Source organism: Phyllobates terribilis, unplaced genomic scaffold (assembly GCF_046119375.1).
Source record: "Phyllobates terribilis strain yellow unplaced genomic scaffold, ASM4611937v1 Scaffold_2__4_contigs__length_985480577, whole genome shotgun sequence".
Lineage (NCBI taxonomy): Eukaryota > Metazoa > Chordata > Amphibia > Anura > Dendrobatidae > Phyllobates > Phyllobates terribilis.
In genome coordinates this window covers 669,911,546-669,925,571 of record NW_027362762.1, presented here as the reverse complement: position 1 = coordinate 669,925,571, position 14,026 = coordinate 669,911,546, and the positions used below count along the sequence as shown (strand labels likewise).

The following is a 14,026-nucleotide window of genomic DNA, read 5'->3' as shown; positions in this document are numbered from 1 at the left end:
AACTACTCCGGCGGTTTCTGTCTGCTCTGACTTGCCCACCGCTCCGGCGGCTTCTCTCTGCTCTGCCTTGCTCACCGCAGCAGCGGCTTCTCTCTGCTCTGACTTGCCCACCGCTCCGGCGGCTTCTCTCTGCTCTGCCTTGCCCACCCCTCCGGCGGCTTCTCTCTGCTCTGTCTTGCCCACCGATCCGGCGGTTCCGCTCTGCTCTGCCTTGTCCACCACACTGGTGGTTTCTCTCTGCTCTGCTTTGCCCACCGCTCTGGCGGTTCCGCTCTGCTCTGCCTTGCCCACCACACCTGTGGTTTTCGCTCTGCTGTGCTTGCTCACCGCACCAGCAGTTCCTCTCTGCTTTGCCTTGTCCTCCGCTCCGGCGGTTTCGCTTTACTCTGCTTGTCTACCGCATCTGCGGCTCTGTACCTGTCTCCCAGTCTGTACTGGACCCTATCCAGCCTGCGCTCCACCCTGGTAGTACCTCCCAGTCTGCACTCCAGCCGTGCTTACCAGTATCTCCCTGTCTGCATACCAGCCGTGCTTGCCAGTGCCCACCTGTCTACGTACCAGCCGTGCTTGCCAGTGCCCACCTGTCTGCATACCAGCCGTGCTTGCCAGTGCCCACCTGTCTGCATACCAGCCGTACTTGCCAGTACCCACCTGTCTGCATACCAGCCGTACTTGCCAATACCCTCCTGCCTGTATGCCAGTCTAACTTGCCTGTTCCTGCATTCCCCGGTGTGGGTCAACAACTGTGACTGGGGTCTGACCTGGAGTCACACCTGGTCCCTCTGCTCGGTTCCTCCTTGGTCTACGGAGTCGACTAAGCTGCCGTGAGACCTTGGTCAGATCGGGTTGATACTTAGTTAAGCCCCTCCAGGCACTCCTCAGTTCATGGTACAGTGGGATCACTAATCACGCTCACGCCAGTCAGTCTGGGCGCGAGCGTAACACAGGCCACATCAGTCACAAGCTGGAATCACTGCAGCACTGCCTCAACCAAGCAACAACAGGCTGTGCTGAAGCTAATATGCTTAGGTGACAAACCACACAACGCTGAAGAGTTGTGGACAGCTCAGAAAGAGCAGGTAGATCTGTGGCTGACACCGTTGAATCTACAGCCAGGCATGGTCGGAAACTGTGCTTAACCTCGTGGTTCAGTGGTTTCTCAAAACCTACCCGGATCTGTCGGATCTGCTTGTTAAAGTATGTCGCCTGTGTGCCCATTTTAGAAAGACAGCTACAGCTTACGCCGCATTTGCCGTGCTTCAGCAGCGTTTGCAGCTTCCCGCTCACCGACTGGTGTGTGATGTCCCCACGCATTGGAACTCTACATTGCAGATGTTTGGAAGGATTTGTGAGCAGAAGAAGGCAGTTGTTGACTACCTGAATCAACAAGGTCATCGGTATTCAGGTCAGACTCCAGACATAAAACCTCAGGAGTGGATATGGATGTCAGACATCTGTACCATCCTCCAAAATTTTGTGGACTCCATTAAGATGGTGAGCGGTGATGACGCCATAATTAGCATCACCATCCAGCTTTTCTTTCTTCTGAAACGCTCTCTCCTCTCAATTAAAGAGGATGCATTGCAGACGGAGCACGATAAGGTGGGGCAAGGAACCATACAGGGTGATTACACACAGCCCAGCCTCATCTCATCCCAACGTGGATTGGGTGACAATGAGGAAGAGGAGGAGGAAGAGGAACAGGAGCTAGTTTCCTGCACTATAGACGGTACTACCTGCACAACTTGACCTTTAAGAATAGTAAAGGCTGCCTGATGGCCCTAGAAAAATAGGCTTTGTGACTTTCAGAGTCCCTTCATCATAAATGAAACAGTATGTGTCTGATTATGTGTCACACACCACATGGCCAGATAAAGTTGTAAAAAGTTAAAATGACATTTCCTGGTGAATGCATTTGTCTTGGTTGAAAGCAATGCACAAGTTCAAAAACAAATCAAAAACGCTACGTGTGACCATAGCCCAAGGTGTGGAGGAGCATTTTTGTTTTTGGTTATTTATTTTGCCTTAGATACAAGTCATTACCCTGGAAAGGATGTTCTTTAACATATTTCCCAGGAAAATCCATTTTGGTCTCATTTTTGCATGTTTTATTGTGAGTTCGTAAAAGTGGCGTAATACCTTTGACAACGTTGTTGATAGCAGTGACCTGGCAGTCATAAATGCTTCCAGGGGTCTTCCCCATTCTGTTCCCATGTCATTTGAGCAGTTTTCCCATTGATTCGGGCAATTTTTAGGCCCTCTGCAGACCGCCAGGGGGAGAAGCCTGAAAAATGCTCGAGTTTCCCATAGACATACATTGGGCTCGTTACTCGGACCGAGCACTCGAGCATTCCAATTTTCTCGACCCGAGCAACGAGTACCCGAGCATTTTAGCGCTCGCTCATCACTATTAGGGACATATGGTAACAACTAGGGCAAAGAAATACCACAACAACTATGTTATATTTCATTGTGATTATTTAACACATTGTCACATTATTGATATTGTCTTGCTAAGCTGTATATAGCTAAGGAATAACAACTTGCTTTACTGTCAGTTTCTGTGAGTGTAAAAAGACGGCTGCTAGCGATGAGCGAGCATGCTTGCTACTGCTCGGTGCTCGCCCGAGCATCTCACAGCTCGAGATGCTTGGCTCTCACCGAGTATTTCCGGGGTTGCTCGGCGGGAGCTCAGGTCCCCTCCCTGCATGTTTGGCGCTCTTTACAGAGCCAATGAACATGCAGGGATTGTCTGCCACTCACTGTAATGCCGCAGCCATGTTGGTTGCAGCATTACAGTGATTGGCTGGCCGCACAGCGTCATCAGGTCTATATCAGACCTGACACCGCCATGCTCCTCACAGTCACTCCGGAATCAGACAGTGTAGGGAGAGCTGCTGCTGAGCTAGGGAGAGATTTGCTTGTTTCTTGTTAGTGTAGGTGTACCAAAATATATTAGAGACACATATCCATCTCAACAAACAGTCCTTCTGAGGACTAATCCATCTGCAGAGATATCAGGCAGGCAGGATATATAGCAGACTGCAGTGCATATAGCACAAGAGGCTCCATTCCAATTCTGCCTTCTGCTGCTCTATACAAAGGCCCAGGTCTCAGGGGCCAGGAATAATTTTTTTTTGGATCTTAATCCTCATTATTTGCTTAAGAAGCAATCCAGATAACACCGTTTTTCGGCACTATTTGCTTGTTGGCACTGCAGAATACAGCTAGGTCCTTTCCATTTTACAGCACTAAAAATCCAACATCCTCCGCCGCCGCCGCCACCGGGAACATCTACTGTCTTCTGCTATGCGCTGCGCACAGACAGCGCATAGCAGTGACGTTCAAAGACGGCCAGCCAATCAAAGCCGCGCGCGTCAGCATTTGGCCTCTACTTCAAGTCATAGTCAGAGAAGCCCGGAGGCTCAGTGGATCCCACCGGGTAACGAATGGAGCAGAGTCGCCACCCGCACCCTTGTTCTGTGCATAGTCCAGAGGGAGACCCAGCCTTGTAACACGCACCACATACGGACAGGAGAGGACCTAGTGGAAAGTCTAGGAACACTCTGGTGCAGGGGGTCCTGATTGATGCACCCGAACTACCCGGAGTGTGCTGAACCCCTTCCTGGTGGCCGCAGCGCGCCGTGAGGAGCAAGGAGAAGCCTTGCAGCTGACACCTAACAACGTGAGTAAAGCTTGGAAGACTGCATCCATTGCCTCCGGTCCCTTATTTCAGCGCGACACCACACCGCACCACCCACTACGACTCCCCTGATCCGTCTTCTCTGCCCTGAGGCCCTGCTCCTCCTGTGGGGAGTAGTACCATCTTCAGCTACCACTACATCCCGCCTCAGAGGACTGCCGCAGCGCTGGTGGCGAATCACCAGACTCCACAGGTGGCGTTGTCATTTAATCCACTCGATTACCACCGTCCCTCCTAGCACTTATTTTTGATTGTGACAACCCTGGGCATGGGCCAGGCCTAGGCCACGACTGCATCCTCCTTCTACCTGGAGGCCCGCTTCCGAGTACCCCCATCTCTCAGGGTGGGCTAGCGAGTAGCGAAGTAAGAAATGACACCCAGAGTAGATACGGTTTCCCTCTATGCCAGTCCTTTCACTGAACTAAAAAATATGGCTGTGGTGAAATATAACTCTCACTGAGAAGCACTGTCAGACTGTAAAACATTTGGACCACCAGAGGATTTGATTCTGAGGGCCCACCTTTCTCCCCCGCTCAAGAACCCCATAAAGACTGCAAAGTTTGTTCCTATCGTTAACTCTCTTTATGGAGAAGCCAGGGCCCACCCGAGGAATCTCTGGTGGGCCCGTCCAACCCTGCTGAGAAGCAGCCCTGGCAAAGAAAAGTGTATGGGAAGGTTCCCGGTCATTCTATGGCTTAATTTTTAATGTGAACTGGCTCCGTACCATCCCTGGCCACATTCATCTGTCCTCATGTTTGTGTTTAGGCGGTCCTTCCCAGTAAGTGCACTGGAGAGGGTACGGGTAATGTTGTGGGACCCGCACTTGTGGAAGGCGGAGACAACACCTAGAGAAATAGTGGCGGCTTTAGGACCGAGTATGGACACCCGGCCGCCGCCGGTATGAGGTTGTGAAAAGCTTCCACCTCAATGAGCCTAAAAGGCCACATTTCAAGTGCAAGCAGCTTTAGAGGACTTCCTGGGAGAAATGATAGCTGGAGTAGATATGGTTTCCCAAGTCCTTTCACCAAGCTAAAAAATATGGCTGTGGTGAAATACAACTCACTGACAAGCTGTAGACTGGCTCCGTACCATCCCTGGCCACATTCACTTGACCATGTGTTTGTGGATAGGCGGTCCTTCCCAGTAAGTTCACTAGGGAGGGCACAGGTAATGTTGTGGGACCCATGCTTGTGGAAGGTGGAGACGATACCGGGAGAAATAGTGGCGACTGGGGACCGAGTATGGACACCTGGCTGCCACCGGCATGAGGTTGTGAAAAGCTTCCGCCTCCACGAGCCTAAAATGCCACATTTAAAGTGCAAGTGACGCGCCCCCAGGGCCGTGGGGTACTCGGCAGCCGGGCCTTATGGCTGCTGTTGGGGGAGATCACGGTGGCTGACCCGGTCCGTGACCCAGGGCGTTCAGTAAAAAGGGGCTCTTGTATTGTATGGGTTTTTTGGGATTTTTTTCGTGACGCCACCTGTGGTGTCTGGTGAGGATCTCCAGCGCTGCAACAGTCCTCTGAGGCAGATGATAGGGCTGCCTGTGATGGAACGGCTCCCCACAGGTGGAGCAGGCCTCAGGGCAGAGTAGTTGATAAATGGAGGTGCGCTGGGCGTTGTAGTGCAGGGAGGGAAATGGCACCGGCGAAATAAAGGAGTGGAGGCAGCTCAGTGCAGTCATCCAAGATTTACTCACAGTTCTTAGACAATCCACAGGTGCACTGTACTGGTGCAAGCCTCCCACGTCGCGCTGCGTTCACCTGGCAGGGGTTCAGTCCTTCCTCCGGCCATTCGGGTGTGCCTGGCAGAACCACACTTTCTTATGTACCTCTCTAGACTGACTTCACGCTGGGTCTTTACTCCCTCCCGCCCTGCGCTTCCCACTATGAATCCTGTTCGGGTGCTGCTAGGTCCCCCTTGTCCGTCGGAGTTGCACAGACCTGCTCGACCTAACTTGGATTGAAGTGGGAGTTTGGCTTCTGGCTATAGAGTCAGAAGCCTCTGGTTTTTCCAGCCGAGGCTTGAAGCTGCACGACTGGGCCTGGGGCTGGTCCCCTTCTTGCGGCCTCGATCCTCCTGACACTTTGCAGGTTCGGGGTGTACGGGTGCTGCCTGCACTCGCCGCACTCCCCTAGGATCCCTTCTGTAGAACGGTGCTTACTCCCTGCTCCCCTCCTGGGCCTCAGTCCTGGGCCCTTGTAGAGGCGCAGAGCTCCTACAGAGACTCTGCTCCCAGACTGTTCCTCTGAACTGTACCTACACCAAATCCCTTACTGTTAAGATGTCTACCATTTTATATATCTATTGTATGAGTGCTCCCATGAACTACTTCCTTCATCCACACCTACTACTGGTTCCCCCTAACTTTGGGTTCCCCCCCACCCCAGCCAGGGTCAGGGCTCAGCAGAAAACTACATTGCCCCTCCTGCTGGCCTGGGGTAGTGTAGTGTTGGATGCAGATGTTGGAGTTCCGTGCAGCACTACCTCCTTACCTGAGAGAAGGGAGACACCACACCTCTGGGTGAGGTGCAGTACCTCTGTGGTGACCAAACCCTCAGGGGTGCCACACAAGCAGCTGTCAAAAATTTGGCAGTATAGTATTGCAGCCTGTGGGTGGGTGGCTGCATACTTGCGCTTGCATTCCAAGGAATGGGGTAGGGACAACTCAACGCTGCACTGGGACAAGGACGTGGACGGTGACTGTTGCAAGTCTGCAATGACAGGTGCATGGCGTGAGGCATCTTCGCATGCACCAAGGATCAATTATGATGGGTACACTTTTAGGCAGTGACCTGGGAGTCAGAGATGCTTCTAGGGGTCTTCCCCATGCTGTTACGATGTCTATTCAGCACTGCATGCATGTGTCTGATGATGTGTCACACACCACATGGCCAGATATGGTTGTAAAATGTTAAAATGATATTCACAGAGAATGCATTTGTCTTGGTTGAAAGCAATGCAAAAGTGCAAAAACGCATTAAAAGCGCTACGCGTAAACATAGCCCAAAGTGTGGAGGAGCATTTTCTGTTTTTGTATATTTATTTTGCCTTATATACAAGTAATTAGCCTTTAAAGGATGTTCCTTAACATATTTCACAGGAAAATCCATTTTGTTTTTGTTTTTGTATGTTTATTGTGAGTCCGTAAAAGTGGCGTAATACCTCTGACAACGTTGTTGACAGCAGTGACTTGGGAGTCATAAATGCTTACAGGGGTCTTCCCCATGCTGTTCCCATGTCATTTGAGCACTGTTCCCATCGATTTGGGCAATTTTTAGTCCCTCTGCAGATCGCCGGGGGGAGCCGCCTGAAAAATGCTCGAGTTTCCCATAGACTTACATTCGGCTCATTGTTTGGGTCGAGCACCCGAGTATTCCAATGTGCTCAACCCGAGCATCGAGCACCCTAGCATTTTAGTGCTCGCCCATCACTAATGGCTGCTATTTCAAAGCACTACAGTAAATAATTTCCATTGCAAAACTATTGCAATTTGATAATTAAAGTTATTTAGGAATATATTTATAACAACATTTCATTCATGTATTCATTTTTCAAATGTTCCCGCAGAACCCCTTTAAGATTATACAATCTTTTAGTGCTGGATCCCGCAGTGAGAAGCTAGAGTAGGACACTGTCTAGTTAAGTGCAGCCCACAGACCTTTCTTGGTTGGTGCAAAAATCCCTAATATAGTGAAAATTAAACATGATTATATTGCACTATATTTGTTTGACGATAGAAGTACTCTTAAGTATTGTATTCCTCTCTGTAATTATCCATTTTCATGCTATGAGTTTTTGTATTTGTGAATAAACTTTCAGATATTTGGCTTCAGCAGCAGCAGGAAATACGATGACCCATACAAATGTAATGTAAGGTATTGTATGCTTCATTCACATGTATGAGATTTAATTAATCTCCAGTGACTTGACATTTTTCACACCAAGGGCTTATAAATACAAGGCAGTTTTACCATTTCAATATTCCAAAAGCATCATCTTTAGTGAGGTTTGTCTGCTGTATTTCCATATATTCTAGTCTCTAGAAATTGTATTTCTCCTACATGTAATTGATACTTTTTCAAGAATTCAACATTTTTAAGATTAATATTTATAGGTGTTGATATATACACATACACATAAATATACACACATGAACACACTGGAGAACATTTATTATAACAAATGCAATTATTATCCATATGTTATACTATCATGATATTATATAATATTTGTTTGTTGATATATCCAGTTTCCTAGGTTGCAAACGTAATATTTCACGTTCGATGGACCTTTATCTTCTCTTTAAAGCAATTGGATTTTTCCTACTTGTGATCATTGGGATTCCGGGAAATATGTTCATTCTTTTACAATTTACCTCAATCAAAATCATTGAGAAGAAGCTTCTTCCAACCAACATAATACTGACCACATTGGCCACAGCCAATCTTCTAGTTATCCTTTCTCGAATCATCCCGCAATCTCTGAACGCGATAGGTATAGAGAATTTACTTGACGATATTGAATGTAAATTTGTCATTTTTACTTACAGGGTAGGTAGGGCTATGTCTATATGTGTCACCAGTCTACTAAGTTGCCACCAATGCATTTTGATTGCCCCATCAACTAAATTGTGGACTTTCCTAAAACAGAAGGTCCCAAAAAATACGTTGACCATAATCATTATTTTCTGTTTCATCAACATCCCAATGTATTCCTACAGTTTTCTTAATGCACATGCCAGGAAAAATGTGACCTCTTCCCCATACACTCTTCACTTGGTATACTGTGATTCTGATTTTCAAACCTACATTTCATATATTGCCAACGGAACTGTTTATAGCATTCGGGACTTTACTTTTGTGGGACTGATGGCGACTGCAAGCATTTACATAGTGTACACGTTGCTTCGGCATGAGAAAACTGTGAAAGGAATCAGGAGTTCGGACAAAGGTGAAAAAAGATCAACTGAGTACAAAGCGTCAAGGGCGGTCATTTTATTAGTGGCACTTTACGTGGTACTATTTGGACTAGATAATGCAATGTGGATTTATACCTTAACCTCGTCTAATGTAAGCCGTGACATGAATGACATCCGGATCTTTTTAGCATCCTCTTATGCAACATTAAGCTCCATAGTTATTATTATAACCAATCCTAAGCTTAAACACAGTTGGAAATTTTCATACAAAAAGAGGTCTATTCAGAAAGAGTCAGGAAATAATCAACTTGTTTTCTCTGTAAGTAAATAGCTCTGGAAACACTTAAATTCACAATCCATGTAAATGAGCCAAAAAGCATAATTATATATAACACCCTGCTTATTCCTTGACATGTGTCTCCATGTATGGAATACAACTAAAATATTATTTCTGCTCTATAAAAGCAAAAGGGAAAAGAGAGACAGACTCGGTTAGCCCCTACAGTAATTAGCACGTTATTAACTCATGTGACTCACACTGGCTGTCTACACTTTATTTATTTGTAAATGCTGTGTGCAGAATCTCCAGTGTATTCTATGGGATGATGCGTCACATTGCTCCATTGCCAACTTTTGGTAAGAGACAAGAAGAAAGCAGGCAGAATCACTAGATCACCTTAGATATGACTCTAAGTAAGTGTAGTGGGATGAGACTCCATCGTCTCTGAAAAACAAGATGCATCATGGGAAATTTACTCTGCACGGAAACTACATCACAGGTGAAAAAGTAGTCAAAATGTCTGACAACTCTTGTGTGGTACATTAACTTGTCAAGGCATAGACAATCAGCTATACATTTCTCTTTAGTTAGATACAATTCTGGAATCCTTCTTTAAACGCATCCAAATTGTTAACCACTAACTTTCACGTAATCCAATGTTATATAAACCTCAAGAGATTATAGTAAGAAATGTATAAGACGACAAAAACAGGGAAATAAGTAAGACTATAATGCAATGATGAGATAAAAAATAAATACTTAAAAATTTACTAGACTATGAATAATTTCTAAACAGGTGCGAAGGGCTTAGCGTATTTAGGCAGCAGAATAATTTTCACTTGCATAGAAGCTGAAGCAGCCAGAGAACGACTTGGGAAATTGACCAGATCTAGATATTCCCACTGATTGCTAAAATAAGTGATCAAATCTTCTAACATGTTGTTATGCTATGTCAATTTAAATTTGGTAACCTAAAAACTTTACAGTATTTCAGTATAAAGAAAATATGACATTCACATATGAAGCCCAGCCACAGAGATTCAGGTTGACCAAAAGCTAGGCTTCATAGGAGAACCAGTATGGCAATGTAGCAGGCATTCAACAGGCCCGCATCTACCATGACAACAACAGCAAGGGGGCGATGGTGCTGATGCATTCATGCACCATCAACCAGTCCTATTCGTAAATGGCAAGAGATTAAAAATGAAAGTAAAAAGTTAAATATGCTGTTACAGGCAGATGCTGAGTTTCGTGTAGGCTCAGCTCTTTAGCCTGCTCCATACACTTGCATCTGAATTAGTAAGCATCGTTATTTCTTATGTTGGGAATGTGCTAAAAATATTTATTTATTAATTTTCTTTTTAGTACGCTTAGTGAAATTGAGCGTGCAATCTTTTAAATGCTTGAGCTATACACTACATTATTGCAATATATAGTGAAATAGACTATCTCCTATGAAGCTCAGCTATACCGTGTGCAGAATTATTAGACAAGTGACTATTTTGGACATTTCATTTGTACGCAAATTTTCCAACTCCAAGCTGTATAAACTTGAATGTTTTTTAGTTTGATGCATATCAGAAAATTTATTTTTGTGCAATAAGCGAGTGTGCCCTTTTATCAAGGTGTGGAAAATTATTATGCACCTTATTGTACTCAGACAATATGGACGAAAAGAAAGATTTAACTTTCTCTGAAAAGTCAAAAAGTGTTACAAGTCTTACAGAGGAATGTAGCACTCTTGGAACTGTTAAGATGTTGGGGTGTGATCACAGAACCATCAAAAGTTTTGTTGCAAATAGTTAACAAGTTCTCAAAACTCACATTGAGAAGAAAATAGGCACATTAACTGCCAAAGATGTGAGAAGAATCAGATGTGAACACATTATCCTCCAGTGCGGTCATGTTTAGAACTGCAACCTCCTTTGGCTTCACAGAAGTACAAGATGTTCAGTGCTCAGATGCATGGCCAAGGTAAGGAAAGCTGAAACCTGGCCACCACCGAACAAGATATAGAAATGAAACATTTAAGACTGGACCAAGAAATTTCTGAAGACAGATATTTCAAAGGCTTTATGGGCTGATGAGATGAGGGCATAAAATGAATATTGGTGATAATGAAAAAAAAATCAATTCAGCTATTTTAATCCATAATATGGCAATATGGTTTTTTTCATGTGCCAGCTTCGTATATACCAAATAGAAAATTGTCTAGTTTTCAACTTCTAATATACGTTCTAGGTTCCACTGTGAATAAAATATATCTAGAGATTTCTGAATCATTGCATTTTTCTTTTCTTTACATTTTACACAGTGCCACAACTTTTGTGGCCTTGGTGTTAAATATAAATCCCACAGAAAATACCTCAAAAAGTAAATTTTTTAAAAAGTATAGTTATACAATTAGCAAGTTAAAATATTATCTCCTTATTTTTACTGAACAATGTCCACTATATCAAGACCAATATTAACAATAATAGCACTACATAGGGAAACAAATAATGCAGACTCAACGTGAACATATATTACTACTAGAGATTAATGTGTAAATCTGCAGAGGATCAAAATAGAGTTGAATTTACTAAAAAATTAAGTTCCATGCAAATTTGAACACTGAGTGATTCTATTTGCAGGGATCGTAAAAAAATTGGTTGAGTGAAGCCATTTATTGTTAAACTACTGTGTTTTCTCTTTTTAAATCTTAATGACAACCAAAAACATCCAAATGACCATGCTCAAAAGTTCACATACCCTGGTGATTTTGGCCTGATAACATGCACGGTATTTGACACAAGTGGGTTTTAATAGCTACTAAAGGTAACATCCTCATCTGTGACCTGTTTGCTTGTAATCAGTGTGCGTGCATAAAAGCTGAGTGGGTTTCTGGGATCCAGACAGACTCTTGCATCTTTCATCCAGCCACTGACGTATCTGGATTGTGAGTCATGGGGAAAGCAAAAGAATTGTCAACAGATCTACGGGAAAGAGTAATTGAACTGTATAACATAGGAAAGGGATACAAAAAGATATCCAAGGAATGCCAGTCAGCAGTGTTCAAACTGTGATTAAAAAATGGAAAATCAGGGGCTCTGTAAAAACCAAACCACGGTCAGGTAGACCAACAAAAATTTCAGCCACAACTTCCAGGAAAATTGTTCAGGATGCAAAGAAAAACTCACAAATAACATCAGCTGAAAGACTCTCTGAAAACTAGCGGTGTGGCCGTTCAAGATGCACAATAAGGGGGCACTTGAAGAAAAATGGGCTGCATGGTCGAGTCACCAGAAGAAAGCCATTACTGCACAAATTCCACAAAGTATCTCACCTACAATACTTCAAACAGCACAGAGACAAGACTCAAAACTTGTGGACCAAGGTAATTTGGAGTGATGGGACCAAAATTGAACTTTTTGGCCACAACCATAAATGTTACATTTGGAGAGAGGACAATAAGGCCTAAGATGAAAGGAACACCATCCCTACTGTAAAGCACGGAGGTGGATCGCTGATGTTTTGGAGATGTGTGAGCTACAAAAGCACAGGAAACTTGGTAAAAGTTGAAGGAAAGATGAATGCAGCACATTATCAGCAAATACTGGAAGCAAATTTGCACTCCTCAGCCCGGAAGCTGCGCATGGGGAGTACTTGGACGTTCCAACATGACAACGATCCAAAACACAAGGCAAAGTCGACCTGTCATTGGCTACAGCAGAACAAAGTGAAGGTTCTGCAGTGGCCATCTCAGTCTCCTGACCTCAATATCATTGAGGCACTCTGGGGAGATTTCAAGCTCGCAGTTCATGCTACACAGCCCAGGAATTGACAGGAACTAGAGGCTTTTTGCCAAGAAGAAAGGGCAGCTTTACCATCTGAGAAATTAAAGAACCTCATCAACAACTACCACAAAAGACTTCTAGCTGTCATTGATGTTAGAGGGGGCAATACACGGTATACTAGGGTATGTGAACTTTTGATCATGGTCATTTGGATGTTTTTGGTTGTCATTAAGATTTAAAAAGAGAAAACACAATAGTTTGACAATAAATAGCTTCACCCAACAAATAACCATGAGTGGAGAAAAAGATTTTATGTTATCATTGATATTCTCTGAAACAAGGCCAAAAAAGCAAAAATTCTGCCGGGGCATGTAAACTTTTGAGCACAACTGTATACAGTACAGACCAAAAGTTTGGACACACCTTCTCAATTAAAGATTTTTCTGTATTTTCATGACTATGAAAATTGTACATTCACACTGAAGGCATCAAAACTATGAATTAACACATGTGGAATTATATACTTAACAAAAAAGTGTGAAACAAATTAAAATATGTCTTATATTCTAGGTTCTTCAATGCAGCCACCTTTTGCTTTGATGACTGCTTTGCACACTCTTTGCATTCTCTTGATGAGCTTCAAGAGGTAGTCACCGGAAATGGTTTTCACTTCACAGGTGTGCCCTGTCAGGTTTAATAAGTGGGATTTCTTGCCTTATAAATGGGGTTGGGACCATCAGCTGTGTTGTGCAGAAGTCAGATGGATACATAGCTAATAGTCCTACTGAGTAGACTGTTAGAATTTGTATTATGGCAAGAAAAAAGCAGCTAAGTAAAGAAAAACGAGTGGCCATCATTACTTTAAGAAATGAAGGTCAGTCAGTCCAAAAAAATTGGGCAAACTTTGAAAGTGTCCCCAAGTGCAGTTGCAAAAACCATCAAGCACTACAAAGAAACTGGATCACATGAGGACCGCCCCAGTAAAGGAAGACCAAGAGTCACCTCTGCTTCTGAGGTTAAGTTTATCCGAGTCACCAGCCTCAGAAATCGCAGGTTAACAGCAGCTCAGATTAGAGACCAGGTCAATGCCACACAGAGTTCTAGCAGCAGATACATCTCTGCAACAACTGTTAAGAGGAGACTTTGTGCAGCAGACCTTCATGGTAAAATAGCTGCTAGGAAACCACTGCTAAGGACAGGCAACAAGCAGAAGAGACTTATTTGGGCTAAAGAACACAAGGAATGAACATTAGACCAGTGGAAATCTGTGCTTTGGTCTTATGAGTCCAAATTTGAGATCTTTGGTTCCAACCACCATGTCTTTGTGCGATGCAGAAAAGGTGAACT

The 14,026-nt window shown here is 44.3% G+C and overlaps 1 protein-coding gene across 1 annotated transcript; it reads left to right on the top strand.

The window, feature by feature from the left end:
• The first annotated feature begins 7,988 nt into the window (after nucleotides 1-7,988).
• LOC141252925 (olfactory receptor class A-like protein 1) lies at nucleotides 7,989-8,954 on the top strand. Its single transcript, XM_073670683.1, has one exon. It carries the CDS (start codon nucleotides 7,989-7,991, stop codon nucleotides 8,952-8,954), a length of 966 nt encoding a protein of 321 aa, XP_073526784.1.
• Nucleotides 8,955-14,026: the final 5,072 nt, after the last annotated feature.

Coding starts and splice junctions, on each gene's coding strand:
- LOC141252925 (XM_073670683.1), top strand. CDS start 7,989: ATGGACCTTTATCTTCTCTTTAAAGCAATTGGATTTTTCCTACTTGTG.